This window comes from Bubalus bubalis, chromosome 2 (genome assembly GCF_019923935.1).
Source record: "Bubalus bubalis isolate 160015118507 breed Murrah chromosome 2, NDDB_SH_1, whole genome shotgun sequence".
Classification (NCBI taxonomy): domain Eukaryota; kingdom Metazoa; phylum Chordata; class Mammalia; order Artiodactyla; family Bovidae; genus Bubalus; species Bubalus bubalis.
In genome coordinates, this window is record NC_059158.1 from 128,060,459 (window position 1) to 128,079,924 (window position 19,466).

At 40.2% G+C, this 19,466-nt stretch overlaps 1 protein-coding gene across 2 annotated transcripts in view; it reads left to right on the forward strand.

Annotated features, from left to right (window-relative positions):
• Positions 1 to 812: 812 nt before the first annotated feature.
• Positions 813 to 19,466, forward strand: part of CNTNAP5 (contactin associated protein family member 5) — a 1,053,040-nt gene continuing 1,034,386 nt past the window's right edge. For both annotated transcript variants that reach the window (XM_025277585.3, XM_044936563.2), the window contains exon 1: positions 813 to 974. In XM_025277585.3, coding sequence (XP_025133370.2) covers positions 860 to 974 — 115 coding nt within the window. In that variant the 5' untranslated portion in view covers positions 813 to 859. The remainder of the gene's footprint in view (positions 975 to 19,466) is intronic.

The following is a 19,466-nucleotide window of genomic DNA, read 5'->3' on the forward strand; positions in this document are numbered from 1 at the left end:
TGGGACCACGTTAAACCGCTATATCAGAAATCCCAATATTACCAATGCCAGTCAGCCTTCCATTCTAGAGAACAAACCCGGGGCAAATTCAATCGCGTAATTCAATAATTCAAGTCTTCCCTCGCCTCTTAAAAAAAAAGAAAAGAAAACCATCTCGTTGTCAAGCTTTCCAAAGGAAATTCCCTCTTGCTAATGCGTTCTGTCTTCCAACTCCTGTTAGTATCCCTTTAGCATCGTTCTTCGAAAACCTGGTTTAAATTTCAATGCTTTTAAGCATCCCCCACATTGGGGGGCAGGGAAGGAGGGGAACCAGAGAGACCGAGGCAGAGATGGAGATGTGCGGTCCCTCCCCGGTCCCCTCCAGGTAGCCTGCGCGCACCAAGGCGGCGGGCGGTCGGGGTGGAACGCGCCGAAGCGGGGTGAAGACCCGCCCAGCCAGGCTTCTCTTATAGGAGAGAGCCGGGCGGGCCTGGCCGGGGGCGGCGCCGCGCGCCCCATTCGCCTATAAGGAGCTGTCCGCCGCCCGGGTGCTGATTCCAGCTCTAGTGGCTAGCGAGGTGCGTTCGGCTGTCCAGCGAGCTCGGCGCCTGCTGTGGCTTTGGGTCGGGTTTGCACCTTTAAGAACGGGGGACGAGGAGGAAGAGGCGAGCGAGGAAGGGAAGTGCAAGCCAGCGGCAGTTGCGGGGACAGTAGCTCCATCTGCACCTCCAGAGAAACCCCCGCCACGGTTTCAGTAGAGCGTTTGGACAAGGGATGGAGTGAAGCCGCGAGTGCCTCTCCACGGGGGGGTGGGTGGGGGTCAGACTGTGCAGAGGAGGAGAGAGAGAGAGAAGCCGCGGCTGGAGCCTGCGAATTTGGAATGCGATTGGGAGGGACCTCTTACTCGGGGGAAATGGATTCTGGACCACGGCTGACCAGCGTTTTCACTTTGTTCTTTTCCGGCTTGTGGCATTTAGGATTAACAGCGGCAAACTGTGAGTATCAGGAGCTTGGGGCGAGTAGGTGAGGTGGGAGACCCTGACGTTTGGAAAGACACTCAACTGTCCAAGCGTGTTCAATTGTGTCTGCTCTGAGCAAAGGAAAGGGGGGAAATGCTGATTGGTGTGTTTCTATCGCTCTAACCATCCCAAAAGTTAGCAGAGCTCGAAGGAGCCAGCCCCTCTGGATTTTCTGCCCTTCTTCCCGAATCGGAAAGTTCGGGGGAGAAGGGAAGATTTTCTTACCTCAGCCTCCCGCCAGCTCCGCGTTCTCTACCTGCCTGATCTTAGCAGAGCTTCTCCCGGGAAGGGTCCCCGATTCTGGCTGTAGGAATGGGGGTTGATCTTCCAGACACAGAGATGCTCCCAGCCACTGCACTCAGTGACAGCGGTTCCTTTCTGAATGCGGCTGCCTCGCTCCGATTTGCAGTATGCCCTGTACCTCCCTATCCATGGCTTTCAGCTCTCCCCTAGGCAGAAGGCTCCAGTTGGGATACCTTGCAACCAATGGTCATCTGTTTAATAGGGTTGGGAGTTTTGGCCTAAAAGTCATGGGCCGATGTAGTCGAACGACAAGATCAATGGCTGCCCCTGTTATAGGAGAAAGAGCTTTGATGCACACTCCACCCCCAAAATCTTTGTGCCAAAGAACACATAATGAGTATGCACTAAGTGTACACTCTGCCATCCAAGCTCTAACCTCGGCAAGTGCGGGGCATTTAATTTAATAGGCAGGAAAGCTGGACACCTGGGGATCCGCCACCTGCACTGGGTATTTAAAGAACCCAGTTCGTCAAACTTGAATAAATTGCTGGAGCCATCAGAGATGCAAGTTCAATTGCTCAACTGCTTCTCTAGGCAGAGAAAGGGAAGTTTTTCCAGCTCTGGAAACTCCTAAATGAAGAAACAATGCAATTAAGCCATCTGTGTGGTTTCCAAAGATGGTTTATTAAGTTTCCTCAAGGTTCTGGGTTTCCTGCGTTATCTACTAACTTCATCATGAACCTCAGTAATATCTAACCAAATTCGAACTGTTCTGATACTTTTTTCTTATTTTTTTGGTGTGAACCATCACTGTTGGAGAAGAGTAGGAAGGCCACTTACTACTTACAAGTTTCTCTACCTCACTTTCCACCTTCCTTAATCCAAAAGGTCCTTAAGAAAGAGATACTCAGTACCTCAAGGGGAAACAATTGGAAAATGTTTACTGATAATGATCTAAATCTGACCCAGTGCTCCTATCTGTGATTGGAAGTTTTGGGGATCTGAAATTGATAGTTAGTGGAAATGGATTATAAAGATTTTTATTAAAGTCTGTATTTTAAAGGTATGCTGAAGAGGTCAGCCTCCTTAAAGGGGAGGAACCAAAAGGGCTTAGTTCAGAAATTATTTCAGAGAATAGGTAAGGACAGGATGAAATCTAATATTTCTCTCCTCTTTCTCCTCCTCTTCTCCCCACATCCTCCTGCTTCTCCCCCTCTTTTTTTTTTTTTTTTCTTTTGTAAGTAAAATTGTTCCCATGGTGCTGTAGAAAAACATCTAAGTGGTTCAGTAAGAGGAAGTTAGGCATGGTGCTTTCTTTTTCTAACTCCTAGAACACTAGAGGTCAGTATTGTCCTAATGATGCAAAGGTGTGGCAGTAAAACAGCTGTGCTTTTCCTCTAGCACATACACTTATCTGAAAACAGTTAATATTTTGAAGATCTATGAAGAAAAAATGAGGAATAAGGGTGAAATAAATAGAACATGCTCTATAGGAATATGGTTTTGGCTTCCTTACATAGCATCTTAAGAGCAAGGAAAAAAAAAAAAAAACAACAACAAAAAAAAACAATAGGATGAGTTTTTCTCTAAATTAACTGAATTATAGTTAATGTTACAATAATGTTTATAAAACCTAAATGGTATAAGCTTAAGGCTCATGCTTATCATTACTGATGCAGCAATAAAGCTAATTCTAGGCATTTAAAATAAAACCTTGTGATAATGAGCTTTAGTATTTCATCACTGACAGTGTAATTTCCCTATTTCCAATCAGCATTTCAGTTGAATGCATGCTGCTTGCTAAATATATGGGGGTCAGTGTTCTTAAACAGTATTGTTAAATGTTTTTTATTTTTCTAAACAAAATGTATTAATTCAGTGAACAATAGAATAGCAGCAGAAAATTACTTTGAATTCAGTTCTGGTGGTCTTCCAAACCTGTGATGCAGAACCTCCAAGGAAAAAAAATAAATAAATAACATTCCACAATTCTTCCAGACTTCTGTTGTCCACATACTTAATCCATTTTTTATAGTGCTTTTGTTTATTTTTTAGCTACAACACATTAGCATTTATATGCATATTTTGACAAAGACAAATCTTTAAAATTGTCAATTTTTGTAAATTTATAGATAATTTGGAGGATTTTCCCCTAGGATTATTATTTCTATATTTTGAAATAATACTTCAAGTCATTTGTGACAGTACTCTTGGAAATGGATTGTTTACCCAAGATGCTCCATGGTATACTTGTGAACTTTGTTCAACTAAAAATAACTTTTGTTTCTAATCTTCTGGCAACAATTTATTATTGTTAGTGCTGTTTGTGTGTGTTTAATTTTCTCATAATCTGACCAAAACTTGGGCATTTAGCTACAAAGGAAAAATGAATTCTTGCCCAATTATAGGTCTTCTAAGTTTCTAATTAAACAAAATTAAAATAAAGTCAGGTTAGAAGGCCAGCTACAGTATAGATAATATGAATCTGTGCAGAGAACGTAATTACCAACCAGTAATAAAAACTCTGGAAATTCCCCCATTTCGGATTTTCAGGATATTAAACAGCTACATTACTTCCTTTGGGTTTACCTTGAGGGAATTAGTTAATTTCAAATGTAGATATGATAGGCCGGTGTTAAATGAAAAAAACGTTTTACATATGATATCAGCTCCTTTGACATAAGAAGAAATGACGAGACTTGATAGTTGGTTAGAGTGAAACTAGGTTTTTGAAATGATAGGAGTTCTAGCCCTAATTATGCCACAGCTAAGATGCCAAACACCCATCAGGTGATGCATCATTTCTGTTCTCACAGCTCAGGTATAAAATAGCAACTGAGGTATGTATCTACTCCCAAATAGAATAGCAGCTCAAATTTTACAGAGGCATATTAAAAGACATGCTTGCATTCAGAAGACAAGAGGAATGCAGGGGACACTTTTAGGGTCACTGTTCACTTTATTTTACAATAATTGGATATTATTTGATTATAAAGAGCCTTAATTCTGACCAGTCACTTGAATGATCTCTAAGCATCTTTTCTCTTTGTTGCTACATATTAGGTCCACACAGATAACAGCCAGGAGAGAGAAATCGAAAACTCTTTACTCCTTTCATCACAGGCAGAACTTTATCAAAAATATAGGAAGATGTCAATCATATTCCTAAAGATCTTCAAATAAAGAGACGCACTGTACCTTGAGTTTTCTGAAGCTTATGCACAAACCCAATCAATACATAATATTATAAATAAACAAAGACTAGATTCTTTTTAGCAGGAAAGTGTTTGCCATTTACTTTTTTGTGGCATTTACATTGCAGTCATCAGAAGTGAAAGAAACATTATATTGCTCACTTGCAAGAGTCCTGAAGATTTTCCTATGGTTGAATGGGCTGGTCTTTGACTATCCAGATGAATTCTTTTCCCTTTCTCTTCACATAGTTCCCGTCTCCAACCCAGGTTCATATTTCCACAACTGGAAAACAGAAAACCTGAACTAGCAATTATCATACAAGGGTATACACTTTAAAAAAAAGTCAGTTTCTGTAAGAATCATCCTAACTCACCCCCATGTCTTATTCTCATTCTAATGACTGACTGACTGTCTTCTAAATTGCAGTTTTCTTTTCCCAGCTTCTCTTGCCTTTCCTTTCTTTAATGGGACCCAGTTTTCCTTTACTAGATTGCTTTATTTTTCAGTGTGTACCCATTTGTTACAAAACAAAATAATGTGATATCATTAAAAATGTTCCTAAAACTTTTGCTTTAGTTGGTGAACAAAAAGCTCTTTATCTTGTATGCCAGAACTCTGCTGAAATATGACCTATATATACAAGCCTAATTATCCTTGTCATGTAGGACAGTGGGGAGATGGTCTAGTTACCTGAAAGGTTAGAGTACAAAAATCATTCACTCAAAAAGGCTTTATTTTGAAGTTTCAGGATTCTCATTAGACACTTCTGGGATGATAGTACTCAAAACTGTTAAGCAATTATACTTAGAATAACAACATAATAGAGGTTTAATTCCTACTAGCTGCAAGCTGCTATGGACTTAGTATCTCTCAATCCATGTGCAATTTGGCAAGGAAGCACAGCTAGGTAGACTTTATTAAATCCAGTTTACAGATGAGTAAATTTAAGGTTAATAGATGTTAATAATTTTCCCAAGATCATAAATTCAAGGAATGAAAAAAAATCAGAAACTGGACCTGTATCTATCTATCTCCAAAGATCAGACTCTTTACAAGATATGAAAGTAATCCTCATGCATTCTGATGGGGTCTGTGTGTGTGCATCTGAAGAAAGTTGCCTTGGAATCTCTGTAGTTATTCTCTGCAGCTCTATTCATAACAAAGGCTGTGGAGGCAGCTCTTTCCACCAGAACCAGCTCCTGAGCTTTACCTTAATCTACATTTGATGCAAGATGCCAGACACTGCAATAGTCAAAGATTGGAAACCTTATATCTGGATGAACACCAGATGTTCTGTTTTTCTTTTACAAGTTTCAGTTCAAAACTCGATAAGGAAAGGATATAGCCTTGAAGATGTGACGTGTGTGCAAACACACATACATACACAATACCATAAAAAGGTACCTCTGTTGGTATCATGTCTTGTAAGTCAATAGATGTCAGACAAAACTATTAATTAAATAGCAGGTATAAGCTTCCTTTCTCAGCATTGGGCTGGTCCTGAACAGGCTCTGCCTAATACTATAAATTTCATCCAAATTACTCCTCCCATATTGTCTAATTTCCAGTTTCTGGAATTCCGTATTCTACAGACAAACCATGCTTTCTCACGTTTTCTTGTATTTATTGGCATATGTCTGTCTACTCGGTTTATAATGTCCTTTCACACTTTCTATCTTCTATCGCTTTCTCCATCTCCTCCCCCGGAAAACATACACACTTTCCCCAAGCTAGGTCAAATGTCCCTGTATATTATTACTGTACTTCCATAGCACTTCCAGTTCTTGTCTCCCCAACTAAATGTCCATTTCCCTGATTATCATATTTTATCTGAATATCTATAGTCAATGCCTAAAATATATAGATGAGAGAAGAAATGAATGGGTTCCAACTAAAATTTTTCATTTCTAAACCAAGATTGTTCTATGGTCCCACTGCTAGAGTCTTTTGAAATGTATAGGTTTATGTTTGTTTGTTTGTTTTCAAATAAAAAGTATTACTTATTCTAGTTCGGGAAACGTTAAGAAGATGCTAGAATATGCAGCTTTTAAGTGAAAGAGCAGAAATTTAGATCATTTGGTTGGATTTGGAGCTGAAGAGTGGGCTTCTGCATTTACACAAAGCTGCACATTTCCATGAGTTCATTGCTGACATGATCCTATTTCTGTGTCAAATGGTTCTTTGTTCCTCAAAGAGAACATCTTCCCATTCTTTGACCTTAAAACCAAGTTTGAGGTAATTTTATTAACTTGATTTTGCAATTTCAATGAGTGTTTTCTATACAGTCTGAAAATACACAGATATATATTGATATAAAAATCCTTCTTCATAATTCAATGTTAAGTATAAAGAAGAAAAGTTTAGATTCTATTTAATGGAATCTAAAATCTTTCCAGTAGTTTTAGTTATAAACTACTGGAAAGATCTTATCTAATTACAAACCTACAATACTGCCCTGATAACATAATCCTGAGTCTCTGATGTCATCTTCTTATGCTGTGGTTGGGAGGAGATTTAAGTGTTAAGAGTCTGTGTATGTTACTCATTTGAAAAATTTTGTTGAAGAAATGAGTCCCAACAAAAAGTTCTCTTTCTTAAAGTCAAGTTTTTCTAAGAAGCTGAAGGAATAAAGATGCATTAAAAGATAGAGTCCATGACCTCAAGGAACTTTAAACATGAGCAGCCAGCAAAATAAATCTTTAATCACATCAAAATGATAAATGCTATAACAAAGGTAAGCACAGGTGAGAATCTTAAACTGGCTGGGGCATCGATGCAGGCTGTCTGAGGGAAACAGAATGTAAGTCAAGACTTAGAGTCAGACTTCCCAGCTGGGAAAAGGAAGAGAGGTATTAGAGGCTTTGTGTGTTGTAGTGATTACTTGCACAAGTGACTCATAGGCCTACAGATAGAAGAAAAAACTGAACAAGTAGGTAAACATGGGAGTCTTTGATTTTTACTGTGAAAACTATAGAGGGTCATCAAAATATTTTGAAGATATAATTAAATAATACATAATCAGATTTTTGTGTTTAAAATATCACTGTATGAAGGAAAAATTAAAATGAGTGAAGGCTAGTCATAAGAAAACCAGTGAAGAGCTTATTATAATAACACAGGTGGTAATTAATAAGGGCCTAAGAAGGAAAGTTTCAGAACCTGCAAAGGTCATAAAGAATCAGAAAGAAAATCATGAGCCAAGTAATTTCAAAACCGTAGAATCTATGAGCTAGTAAACTCACAGAAGGCACAGATTTGTGGTTAAAATGTATTTTATTGCAGCTTCCATTGTTTTTGACAAATGAGAACTGTAGGTACTAGAAAAGGTGCTCAGTTCTCTGAAATGAAGTTCTTCTTGGGGAATACCAAGCGACCATATTCTGAGTGCAGTGTATTTCATATTTGCATGACACCATATAGCACATGCTGTCTGTATCCATCATCCTGATGCACATTGTAGTCTGTAAATTATGCTGGTTTTTGTCAGCAGACTGAGAACTAGTCATTAAGGAAGGAGCAATTAAACCTCAATCCCCCACCTTCTCATCCCCCTCTGGCAGGGAGGTAAACCAGGGATCATAACTGCTATCAGTGGCTGCTCTGGGGAAGGAGAAACCGGGGAAGCTGGGTGTGCCAGGTTGATTTGCCATCATTGGTAATTGATTTGCTGGCATAAATTCCACATCTCTACATTTCTAATTGCTTTTGTGCATATTCTGGGGGGTTGATTAATGCCATCTGTTCCTTGGATCAACTGAATTGATTGAGTTTTAAAGGATGACAACATCAATGTTGAAGATAGAAAGAAAGTGAAGGAAAATGCCAAAACATCCCTTGTGGTGTATATTATTTTTAACTATCCACCTTTGGAAGCAGATACATCCTTCTGAAGACATTCCGAGGCAAATAGCTGTCTAAAGAGATTTGCCTAACAGACAGATGCTTGTAGGTGTTAGTCTAGGCCACTGTTTGCTGAATATATACATTATGTCCCTTCTTCTCTGCCACCCTTCCTCCCTTCCCCACTCCTCTCTGTCATGCGGCTGCGTATTTTGGGTAATACCATTGGCTTTTCCCTGATTATGTTAAGATGTGAAAAGAGGGGAGAAAAACATCTGTTGCATTCTGATGCTGCCTTGTTAAATATGTAGGCACAGTCACCAAATGTGAAATCTGCCATCAAAGCCTATTCTAAGAGCAGTCCTGACAGAGATCTACCACCCACTGCACTTGGGAAAGCCCACTGAATTCCAATACCCCCACCCATCTGTCTGCAAACAACTCTTCTACTAACTCCATTGGTCCCTGAATCTGTAGATATGAAAGAAAGCCTTCTGATTCATAGGGAACCCTTAAGACACAGAGCCTCACTGGGAGAGAAAATATAAGAATTTAATCTGTACTGAACTCCATTTGACTAAGAGAAACAGAAGAAACATTTCTAGAAGAGATAGAGCCCAGTGTCTGAAGGAGGGGGAGAGGATGATCTGAGTTGGGGAAGGGAAAACAGGAAGAATGTTCAGAATGTCCAAGACAAGTGTCACCCACTTCCTGATTTTGCCCAGGCTGACCTGGGCAAGGGTGAAAGTGCTGCAGGTGGGCAATTGGGAGGTGGTTAAGGACAGTAGAAAGGGCACAGGTCCCACAGTTGTGGGTCGATGTGACTCTCACTCAGGATATCCTATGGATACTAACATGAGCCTGCAGGGTCAGTGTCAGTATAACATGAGTTACTCTGCATAAAACACACATGACTTGTTTTTATAATTACTAATGAATCCCAACATGGATTCTCTCAAAATCAGTTACAATAGTAATCGGGCAAAGGCAAGAACATTTCCATTCCCAAGCAAAGATGGAAGGGCTCACTCTCCCTTCATCGAAGAGCTGAGTAATTGCTGAGGCAAAGGGAAACTCGCTCTTATTTCTCTTGGATGTCAGAGGGACTGTGGGTAGAATTGGTCTCCACCTGACAGAGACCCAGGGCCACCTGGGTTCCACATGCTGCCTTGCTAAATATGTAGGCAGAGTCACCAAATGTGAAACCTCCCATCAAGGACTTTTCTGAGGGCAGTCCTGACAGAGATCTTCTACCCACTGCACTTGGGAAAGCCCACTTGGGCTCTTTCAAGGTGCAATCAGGTATGATCTCTGCTTCTGGGTTTTGGCCAGTGAAATGCTTACTACAAACCTCATTAAGGAAGTGGAGGAAAGAGCTGCCCCTAGAAAATAAAAGAGCACATTCCCTCCAGAAAACCCTGACAGAAGATGTCAGTATTAGGGCAGAAGCATCCTTGAACAGACCTTGAGAAAAAAATTAGTGAACATGAGCAGGAATATATGTAGTGTTCCTAGTAGCCTAAGCTCTCCATTTGCAGGAGACTTGAGCAGACGGAAGTTAAATCTGCAGGTCAGGAGAGCTGTACTTTCCTTCTGGCTACTGCTGAAGCCTCCTTTTGGTGAATCTTTAGTTCAAGTGTTCTGTCCTTGTAAATGTTGGGTTAAAATTGGGTGCTGCTACAACACCTGATGGATTATAAATGCTAATCCATCTTCAAGTGCATCATTCATTCATTCATTCAAAAGTACTTATGAAATGCCTACTGTGCATTTATTTCTCTGTATAGTCATGAAAGCCTATTGCTATTGAAAACCAGCTGATGGAGGGAGAATTGGATTGGTGTCCATATAACCCCAAAACAGCAACAACAAAAAATAACAGTATCTCTTCAAATCAAAGCCATGGCAGTGGGGTCCTCCACTCTAGTCTTGTTCAGTGTATTAAGCACCTCTCTTCTCTTCCTGGGTCTTTTCTCTCTGCTTCCTTATCTTCAGCATTTCTTCCCCTTCACTCTTAAGTTGCTACCTTTCCAATGCCCTTCCTTTCTTCCTTCCACCCTCCTTCCTCCCTTCCCCATATTCTTCTACCCCTATCCCTTCCTCTGTTCTCTATCCCTCTCTCCCCTTTCAGACTCCCTTCTTTCACTCTGCCTGTTTCATTTAAAGTTTAGTAAATGATTTTTTGGTTGTTTTACGGCCAAGGCTAATGCTTTTTAAACTTTGCCATTGAAGTGCTGCTTGCCAGAAAAAAAGAGTGCACAGAACCCAGGGGAGTCTGAGAGCTTAGCTTCACGTGGCTGCTGAAGCATGTAATTTCTTGAATTTTTTCTTAAACACTCAGACAAATCTGCGTTCCATTCCATATTGCATCCATGTGTAAATTACAGGAAGAATATTTTCCCACAATCTTTGGTTAAAAATTGACGAGCAAAATTGATTTACTTAACCCATGACAAAGGGCTGCATACACCCAGGGGCACAAGTCTAAGCTTTCTGGCTCTTTATCCCTGTTTATGCCTTCTAGGATTCCTGTATGAAGAAGTACAACTTCCCTGTCTTCCCTCTCATTTAGGAACAGGTAGCTTCCTTTCTCATTAAATGTGATTGGTCTGTGAGCTGCAAATTATAATTAATCAATAAAGGGAGGTGAGAAGAGCTTATCGATTCACATGAGGAAAGGAAACCCACAAGCCTACTTGATGAATAGAAATGGAACTTCTGGAGGGTCTGTGGGTAGGAAGTCTGCTCAGCTTCACTCTGAGTCTGTGCCCCACCCCATGGCAGTCACCTGGCAACGTGCTCCATATCCATGGAGCTTACCTTTCAGTAAATGAGCTCTTCCAGGTTACAGGATTGGGGTCAATGAGGGTAGGTTTTTTTGTTTGTTTCTTTGTTTTTTAAAGAAAATTGGAAGCAGGCTGAGCTTACCAGGATATGAAAGGAGAGATTAATGCTTCTCCTTCTACAACACAGGAACTGTTTAACACCGTCACAAGAAATGAAATCACCAGATTTCATTCACCAGATCAGAAAGTCCCAACATGAGAGATGAAAGATAAAGTTAAATGATGTGCTTCTTCCTGAGCAGAGCTTCCAGTGATACACTTCATCCCAATGGTGGTACCTGATGGGCTCATTCTATTCCTCCCCACAGTCTGATGCAATAGTTATCATCCTTCCCATTCGAGGAAAAACATGAGCCAGCTTGGACAGTCAGGTGATTTACCCATGATCAAATAACTTGCTTGTCGTCACACTAGGATGATAACCCATATTTCCCTGATACCAGAGTCCATATCTTTTTTACACATTCAATTCAGTTCAGTTCAGTCACTCAGTCATGTGACTGAGTCTTTGTGACCCCATGAATTGCAGCATGCCAGGCCTCCCTGTCCATCACCAACTCCCAGAATTTACCCAAACTCATGTCCATCGAGTCAGTGATGCCATCCAGCCATCTCATCCTCTGTCGTCCCCTTCTCCTCCTGCCTCCAATCCCTCCCAGCATTAGGGTCTTTTCCAATGAGTCAACTCTTCACATAAGGTGGCCAAAGTATTGGAGTTTCATCGTCAGCATAAAACCTTCCAATGAACACCCAAGACTGATCTCCTTTAGGATGGACTGGTTGGATCTCCTTGCAGTCCAAGGGACTCTCAAGGGTCTTCTCCAACACCACAGTTCAAAAGCATCAATTCTTCGGCGCTCAGCTTTCTTCACAGTCCAACTTTCGCATCCATACCTGACCACTGGAAAAACCATAGCCTTGACTAGATGAACCTTTGTTGGCAAAGTAATGTCTCTGCTTTTGAATATGCTATCTAGGTTGGTCATAACTTTCCTTCCAAGGAGTAAGCATCTTTTAATTTCATGGCTGCAGTCACCATCTGCAGTGATTTCGGAGCCCCCCCAAAAAAAGTCTGACACTGTTTCCACTGTTTCCCCATCTATTTCCCATTAAGTGATGGATCCAGATGCCATGATCTTCATTTTCTGAATGTTGAGCTTTAAGCCAACTTTTTCACTCTCCTCTTTTACTTTCATCAAGAGACTTTTTAGCTCCTCTTCACTTTCTGCCATAAGGGTGGCGTCATCTGCATATCTGAGGTTATTGATATTTCTCCCGGCAATCTTGATTACAGCTTGTGCTTCTTCCCACTGCTTTCTTGAACGTAAAGCTAAGGTTGAGCTACTCTTGAACTTGAGATGGTCAACCTTGCAGACCTAGTCTTTCTCTGTGATCCAGGGTAAGAAAAACCTTATCAGTCTAGACCTGCAGATTTCTCCCCCTTGGGCAGGTCATCTTATTCTAACTTTGCTGGCAGCACTTCCCCCATAGCTAGAAGTCTTCATGGCAAATAGTTTCCTGTTTCTGTAAGTTGATTGTCTTACTCACTAAAGCTCATACCATTAAATGCTGGTCTTGAGGAGCCTGAGATGAGCCCAGTTTTAGTGCATCTATTCCTGTCTCTTACTCCCTAGAGACCTTCCTCACAAATTTCAGTATTTTCAACACTGCAATATACTGTAGCCCTCCCAGACTTTATCAGATGGATGTTCTGTTTCTATTTTTGTTTTTTAAAGTTGGTACTGATAAGAAAACCCCTACTTGTGATGTTTAGATCACAGATTCTAATAATGCAAAGATTGGACTACATTAAGATCCATTCTCGGTCTTTGAGGTAAGCTGCAGAGTTCACCCTATATCCAGCCCCCAGCCTCCTTTCCTCCATTGGGGAAGGATGGGAGGGAGAGTTTTGAACAGGCATATGCTGAATGACATTATTCTTCACCACAGATGAGGTCCCATGATGAGCACTGGCTCTGTGGGCCTCAGAGAGTTTGCAAGGCAGAGAACTACCTGTTGTGTCCAGTTTCCTTCCATCACCAGTCACAAGGAAAGCCAGGCCAGGGGATTCTGTGCTTTATTCTCTAGTTCTCCTGCTTGTATCCCTTCGACTTGAGCTATTGTTTAGCTTAGTTTTCAGGTCTCTGTCTCCTCTGTCCTGTTTTTCAGCTATTTTCTTGTCTCAGCAGACTTCCTTGCTTAGGTTTAAAGAGGCTAAGCACTTTGTTCAATGGTCAGCATCCTCACCATCAGAGAGGCTTTGCTTCTCTTCTTCCAACCATAGAGCCATCAGGAAGGGACATGGAGTATCCCGAAGTCATTCACACTGAGGCAATGAATCAGAGCTGTGTTCTAGCTCTCCAAAAGAAGGAATGCTCCAGGGAACAAGACCTTAAATATTTAAACTTATTTTAGGAGGAGAACACTATGGTTTCCAAGATTAAATCTTATGTAGAATTTTTATGTAAAATAAATTGCACAGATGGCAGCTTTGCAGGATATGGGGAGAGGAGATGCAAAATCCTATCACTCAACCTACTCTCCTCTCCTGATTCTTCAGGCAAGTAGCGCACAAAGCCTCCTGCCTTACCTGTAATTGTAGGAATCTCCAAGTTTATAGTTTCATGCAAAAGTGATGAGGCTTACAAAGGTTTTAAGAAAAAGTGGGGGAGGTGGCCTCAATGGTGGCCAACACTTGGCTGCTCTGCAGCCGCAAGGCCACCCTGGGTGTTTGTCACAGGAGACGCGCTTTCAATTTTCTTTCAGGAAGAGCCCCTGGAGTAGGAATTTGCAACCCACTCCAGTATTGTTGCCTGGAGAATTCCACAGACAGAGGAGCCTGGTGGCTACTGTCCATGGGGCCACAGAGAATCAGACATGACTGAGCACACACAGATAAATACATACATACATTCTTTCATATATTATTTTCCATTCTGGTTCGTCACCATCCATTCTGGATATTGAATATAGTTCCCTGTGCTATACAGTGGGACCTTGTTGTTTATTCATTCTCTACTAAATAGTTTGTATCTGCTAAACCCAAACTCCCAATCTATCCCTCTGCCACCCATCTCCCCCTTGGCAACCACCAGTTGGTTCTCTATGTGTGTCAGAATGACCATCATTAAAAAGTCCACAAATATCAGATGCAGAGAGTGTAGAGAAAAGAGAGCCCTCCTACACTTTGGTGGAAATGTAAGTTTTTACAGCCATTGTGGAAAACAGTACTGAAAGTAGAATTGCCATATATGATCCTGCAATCCTGCTCCTAGGCATATATCCAGAGAAGACTAAAATTAAAAAAGACACATGCACCCACTTTGACCTTTTTAAAAAAGGCTTTTCATGTTGGCCACACAGTGAATAACTACTTGATAAATTGAATTAAAATACAGAGAGGCTAATTTAAGCCCAAGTACAGACAGCATGCCTGGATTAGGGACAGTAGAGGGGCAGACAATTGGTACACAGTCCAGTGCTCTCTCCATAATTCTTGCCTCTGTTTGATAATACTTATGGGAGAAATGGACATTTGGCTCCAGAATTGAGGCCCTCTTAGTGTTCCCTAATGTTAATGAATGTGACTAGACATTATGCCAATACACACATGAAATTCAATTGTACCCTATCTGGATTCAGGCTTAGTTTCCGGTTCTGGTTGGGGTGTTATCGTCACCACAGGCATACATATTTCCTTAGTGTACCATTCATTAGAAAATCACATTGCGTTAGATCTACACTGTACTTACATATAAGTGAACTCCAAATGCTCCTGCTCTCCATTCTTTTATTTGTTTAAATTGGACCTATTGCTTTATTTTTCCTTTATCTATTTGGCCATGCTCCATGGCTTGCAAGGTCTTAGTTCCCTGACCAGGGATTGAATCCAAGCCATGGCTGTGAAAGCACTGAGTCCTAACCACTGGACCACCAGGGAACTCCCTACTCTGTATTCTCAATAGAATTCAATATAATAAGTAATTTATTATGCTATATGTACATGCATATATATGTGTACACACAACTATAAGTATAATAAATTTGAGATATTATTAGTTTTCTTTCATGGTTAATGTGCCAAGTACAATTTTACATGTGCAGGCATGCTATGTGAACTGTTTATTCTGGAAAATGTCAAAATTTATTATCCCCCAAGGTCAATATTGACTTGGGTGTCACCTCTGTGAATATTTACCTTTCTAGATAATGAATTGAAATGGGCATTTGGATGGAAATTAATATCCATTTATTTTCTGAAATCGAATGTGTTTTGCCATGAGAATGGATAAATGCTGTTGGGAGGTGTGCAGACGTGTCCCACTGTGGAGGCTCTGTTTCAGTGTGGTGCTCAGGAAGCATCCTTTGCACGCTGATTTACTTTGGTTGGGGGTTTTTAATAGTTCTTTCACATGATTCTTTTACTTAATGGACAGAATGCAAAACTTCAAATATATTCAGCTTGGCATTTCAGTAACATAATCAGGAGATAATGATACTTGTGCATATGGGTAATAAGTATACATGGAATTAATGAGCACTTTAGTTTGGGGATTTATTTAGGACAAACTACTTACCTGAGAAACACAAAACTCCTTCAACAATGATTTAATTCAATGAAAAATACAGGGAGAGACATAAAATTACAAAGTGTTTCCTTTGGTTTTGAGCTATTGACTTAATGTTTTAAAAAAAATTTGATGTTTCATGTGTTTTGGAGATATGATATGTATGCCAGTGTGTGTATATGTATTTGTACAGTGCTTATGTCTTTCTTTACAAAAGTCAGTGCCTCACACATGTTCAGGCATCTTTTAATATATCAAACTAATTTGAAATTCTTTCTTAAATTGTGAGTCTACAATAGAGATATTTCCTGTTGCTCTTCCCTCACTGTTTTATTAACTTCAGATATTGAGCAGCAATATATATATTTGTTTGGCTTAAAAGAGCTGGCAATACATTTAAATAAAAATATAATTATGACAAGTGCTATGTCCTGTTATATATGCACAATATATGGTGTATGCTTTTCTATACCAATGTCCACACACATTGCATTCTTGGTTTTGTCCTTTATAAATAAGACAGATATGTTTAGATGCCATGTCAGCAAACCTTTTCTAGCTGTCAGTGGTCAGATAAAAGACCTGGACTTCGGAAGAAAATATCATAATTAAGCACAGGCTGTGGCTTCATAGTTGAGAGACTAAACAACTGTGGAAATTCATTAGTAAAGTTAACCTGACAAACATCTGAGCAAATGAAACAGAATCAATTTGAGGGGAGAATGTATGACTCTAATGATTCGCCTTTCACTCTTGTTGAAATGTTGTCTGGGGTAAAGATTTCTATGTTTTCTATATAAATATCTATTGTTGGACAATTCAATTTGACTTATTGGATTCCTATAGCTAAGTGTTGTGTGGCTTTGTTGGGGAAATGATGTCATTTGGTGTATAAGGAAATAAAAACACCTCAGTTGATAGTCAGTGAAAGTCTTATTTTACACACCATCCAAATCACATCCCACATTAGAAACAAAGCCAAGACAGCGCCTCTGTTCCTTGTAATGGGAAGGTATGATTACTGGGAAAAGCTGAAAGACATTGGGAGGTTTTTCTGTCCATATTTGCATGTACACATACGTGCTCAATGTCAATTAATTTAGCTTGGTCTTCTCTTTTAAAACAAATTATACCTGGTGTTAATCAGTTGTTCTCAGCTGGAAGTGATTTTGCTCCAGGGGACATTTGACAATATTTGGAATATACATCCTCTATTGTCACAACTGGAGGTTTGCTAGTAGCATCCAGTTGGTAAAACCCAGAGATGATAGTAAAAGCTTTCCTGGTGGCTCACTGGTAAAGGATCTGCCTGCCAAGCAGGAGATGTAGATTAGATCCCTGGCTCAGGACGATCCCCTGGAGAGGAAAATGGCAACCGACTCTAGTATTCTTGCCTGGGAAATCCCAAGGATGGATAAGCCTGACAGACTACAGTTCATTGGGTTGCAAAGAGTCATATACAACTTAACAACTAAACAGCAGCAGCAGAGATGTTAGTACACACTCGATGATGGACAAGAATGTGCTCCACAATAGATGATTATCAGCCTCAAAGGTCAAGATAGTCAAAATGTGAGAAACACTGAAGCTCTCTCAGTCATTTATGGATCATCATGTATTAATTTTTAAAGATGCCCAACATACATACGGAGAAGGCCATGGCACCCCACTCCAGTACTCTTGTCTGGAAAATCCCATGGACAGAGGAGCTTGGTGGGCTGCAATCCATGGGATTGCTAAGAGTCCGATACAACTGAGTGACTTCACTTTCACTTTTCACTTTCATGCATTGGAGAAGGAAATGGGAACCCACTCCAGTGTTCTTGCCTGGAGAATCCCAGGGACGGGGGAGCCTGATGGGCTGCCGACTATGGGGTCACACAGAGTCGGACACGACTGAAGTGACTTAGCAGCAGCATCAACATACATACACACACACATGACTTCCTTCTAACATCTAGTCTTGTAGAAAGATGCTTAGATTAGAAGAAGAAAAATCAACACATATCTGCTCCTGATTTTGTCACTTACTGGCCATGGGATTTTGTGCTCATCATTCCACCTTTTTCTCAAATAAGGATGATGATATCTGCCCTAATGGCTTTGCTATTGTGAATAAGAAATGAAGTAAGGCATGTCTTTGGAGAAGCTGTACACATACATTTTTGATGTATTGATATTTATTACAATTTTTATTATTTGGAGGAGTCATATTCTAACTGAACTATCCCTAAGACTTTAGACAAATAAGGGATGACAGGTGTGCTGTGGGTACAATGTAAAGAAGGACCAAAGGGACGTGACCTGGACTGAGAGCTGCCAAGGTCAATTTCACACCATTTTTTCAGGTTTTCTAATTACTTTGTGGTTCCAATATCAGTCTTATCTTGAAAATTATCTGGTCAGGTTGCCTTCTATAGAACTCCATGTACTGTAGTGCAAAAACTATTTTATATTTTATAGTAAAGCATTTTCTTTTTGTCATTTTTTTCCTCTTCATAGCCCTCTCACCCCCCAATATACATATATGTGTGAGAAATTCTGGAATGAAATGAAAGGTGCCAAAGTGGCCAAGGCAGGTGCTTCTGAGGTGACATAGTTGCATGGCTCAGGAAAGGCCATGAACCAATCTCTTCAGAATACAATTTCTACCCCATTTAGCAGCTCAATGATCAGTTAGATAAGGACCTTGGCTTTGATTGCTTATCTGCTCCAACCTAATCTTTAATTTTTAGAATCAATTAAAGCAAAAATATAGTCTTTAACTTTGTCTTTTCAATAGAAATGGGATGGCTGACCTTGGCCTCCACTAAATTTCTGCTTTTTTAAAAAAGGAGGGTTATAAAAGGCTAAAGAATTGGAAAAGGGACCTTTGAAGTTAAGTGGTCCAGCCACAACCTGAATAACCTGCAGAGATCTCTACATTCACTAAATGTATTCCTGCTATTTGGCTACTCCATCCCACTTCTTATAAGCATAGAAATATGACTTCCCAGGATAGCTCACTATCTTCTGCAAAAATTGTAAGCAGTAGGGTATCCTTCCTTCCACTGTACCTGATTCTATCTCCAAATCACCAAACACTCCTCTTAGCTTACTTGCTGGACCATCCCAAACCAAAGTTCATCCTTCTTTATCATGATCTTCATTTTTTTTTGCAAATACCTGAGAACAGCAACCCTAGTTCTCTTGGTCTTCTTTTCTTTTATTATTTTGACAACATAATTTCTCTTCCTCAGACATCTCACCATCTTCTGCCCCTGTTTTGTACATATGCTACTTTGTCAGTGATGGATGTGTACAATGTAACATTCAAAACAGACCAATCATTCCTCCAGATTTGTTCTTCCTGACTGTGGGGACCACAGTGTAATGGTCATAAGGAACCCTGGGTGGCAGAGGAGATTTGGGAAGGTTTTATAACCACATAGAGCCTGAAGTCTTACATGAATCAAATGGATGTCACCAAAGAGCGGCATTGCTTTAAAGGCCATTATTGTCTCTCCTTCCTCCCACTCACTGTTTCCACTTAATTAGCCATCAACTGATATAAATGGTTCTCCTCACTTTGCTCAAGGATATCTTGCAAAATTTTATATTGCAGTTTTTACTAAATTAAGTGAAGCAGGAACTTTCATCTTCCTTCGATCTACACAAATCTTCTCCATGGTCCAGTTCCAGCCCTTTCTTCTCTAGTCTTAATTATTTTTGCTCTCCTCTAAACCCTTAAAGTCTATACAATATAAATTACATCTTTAAGCTATTAATTGCATACT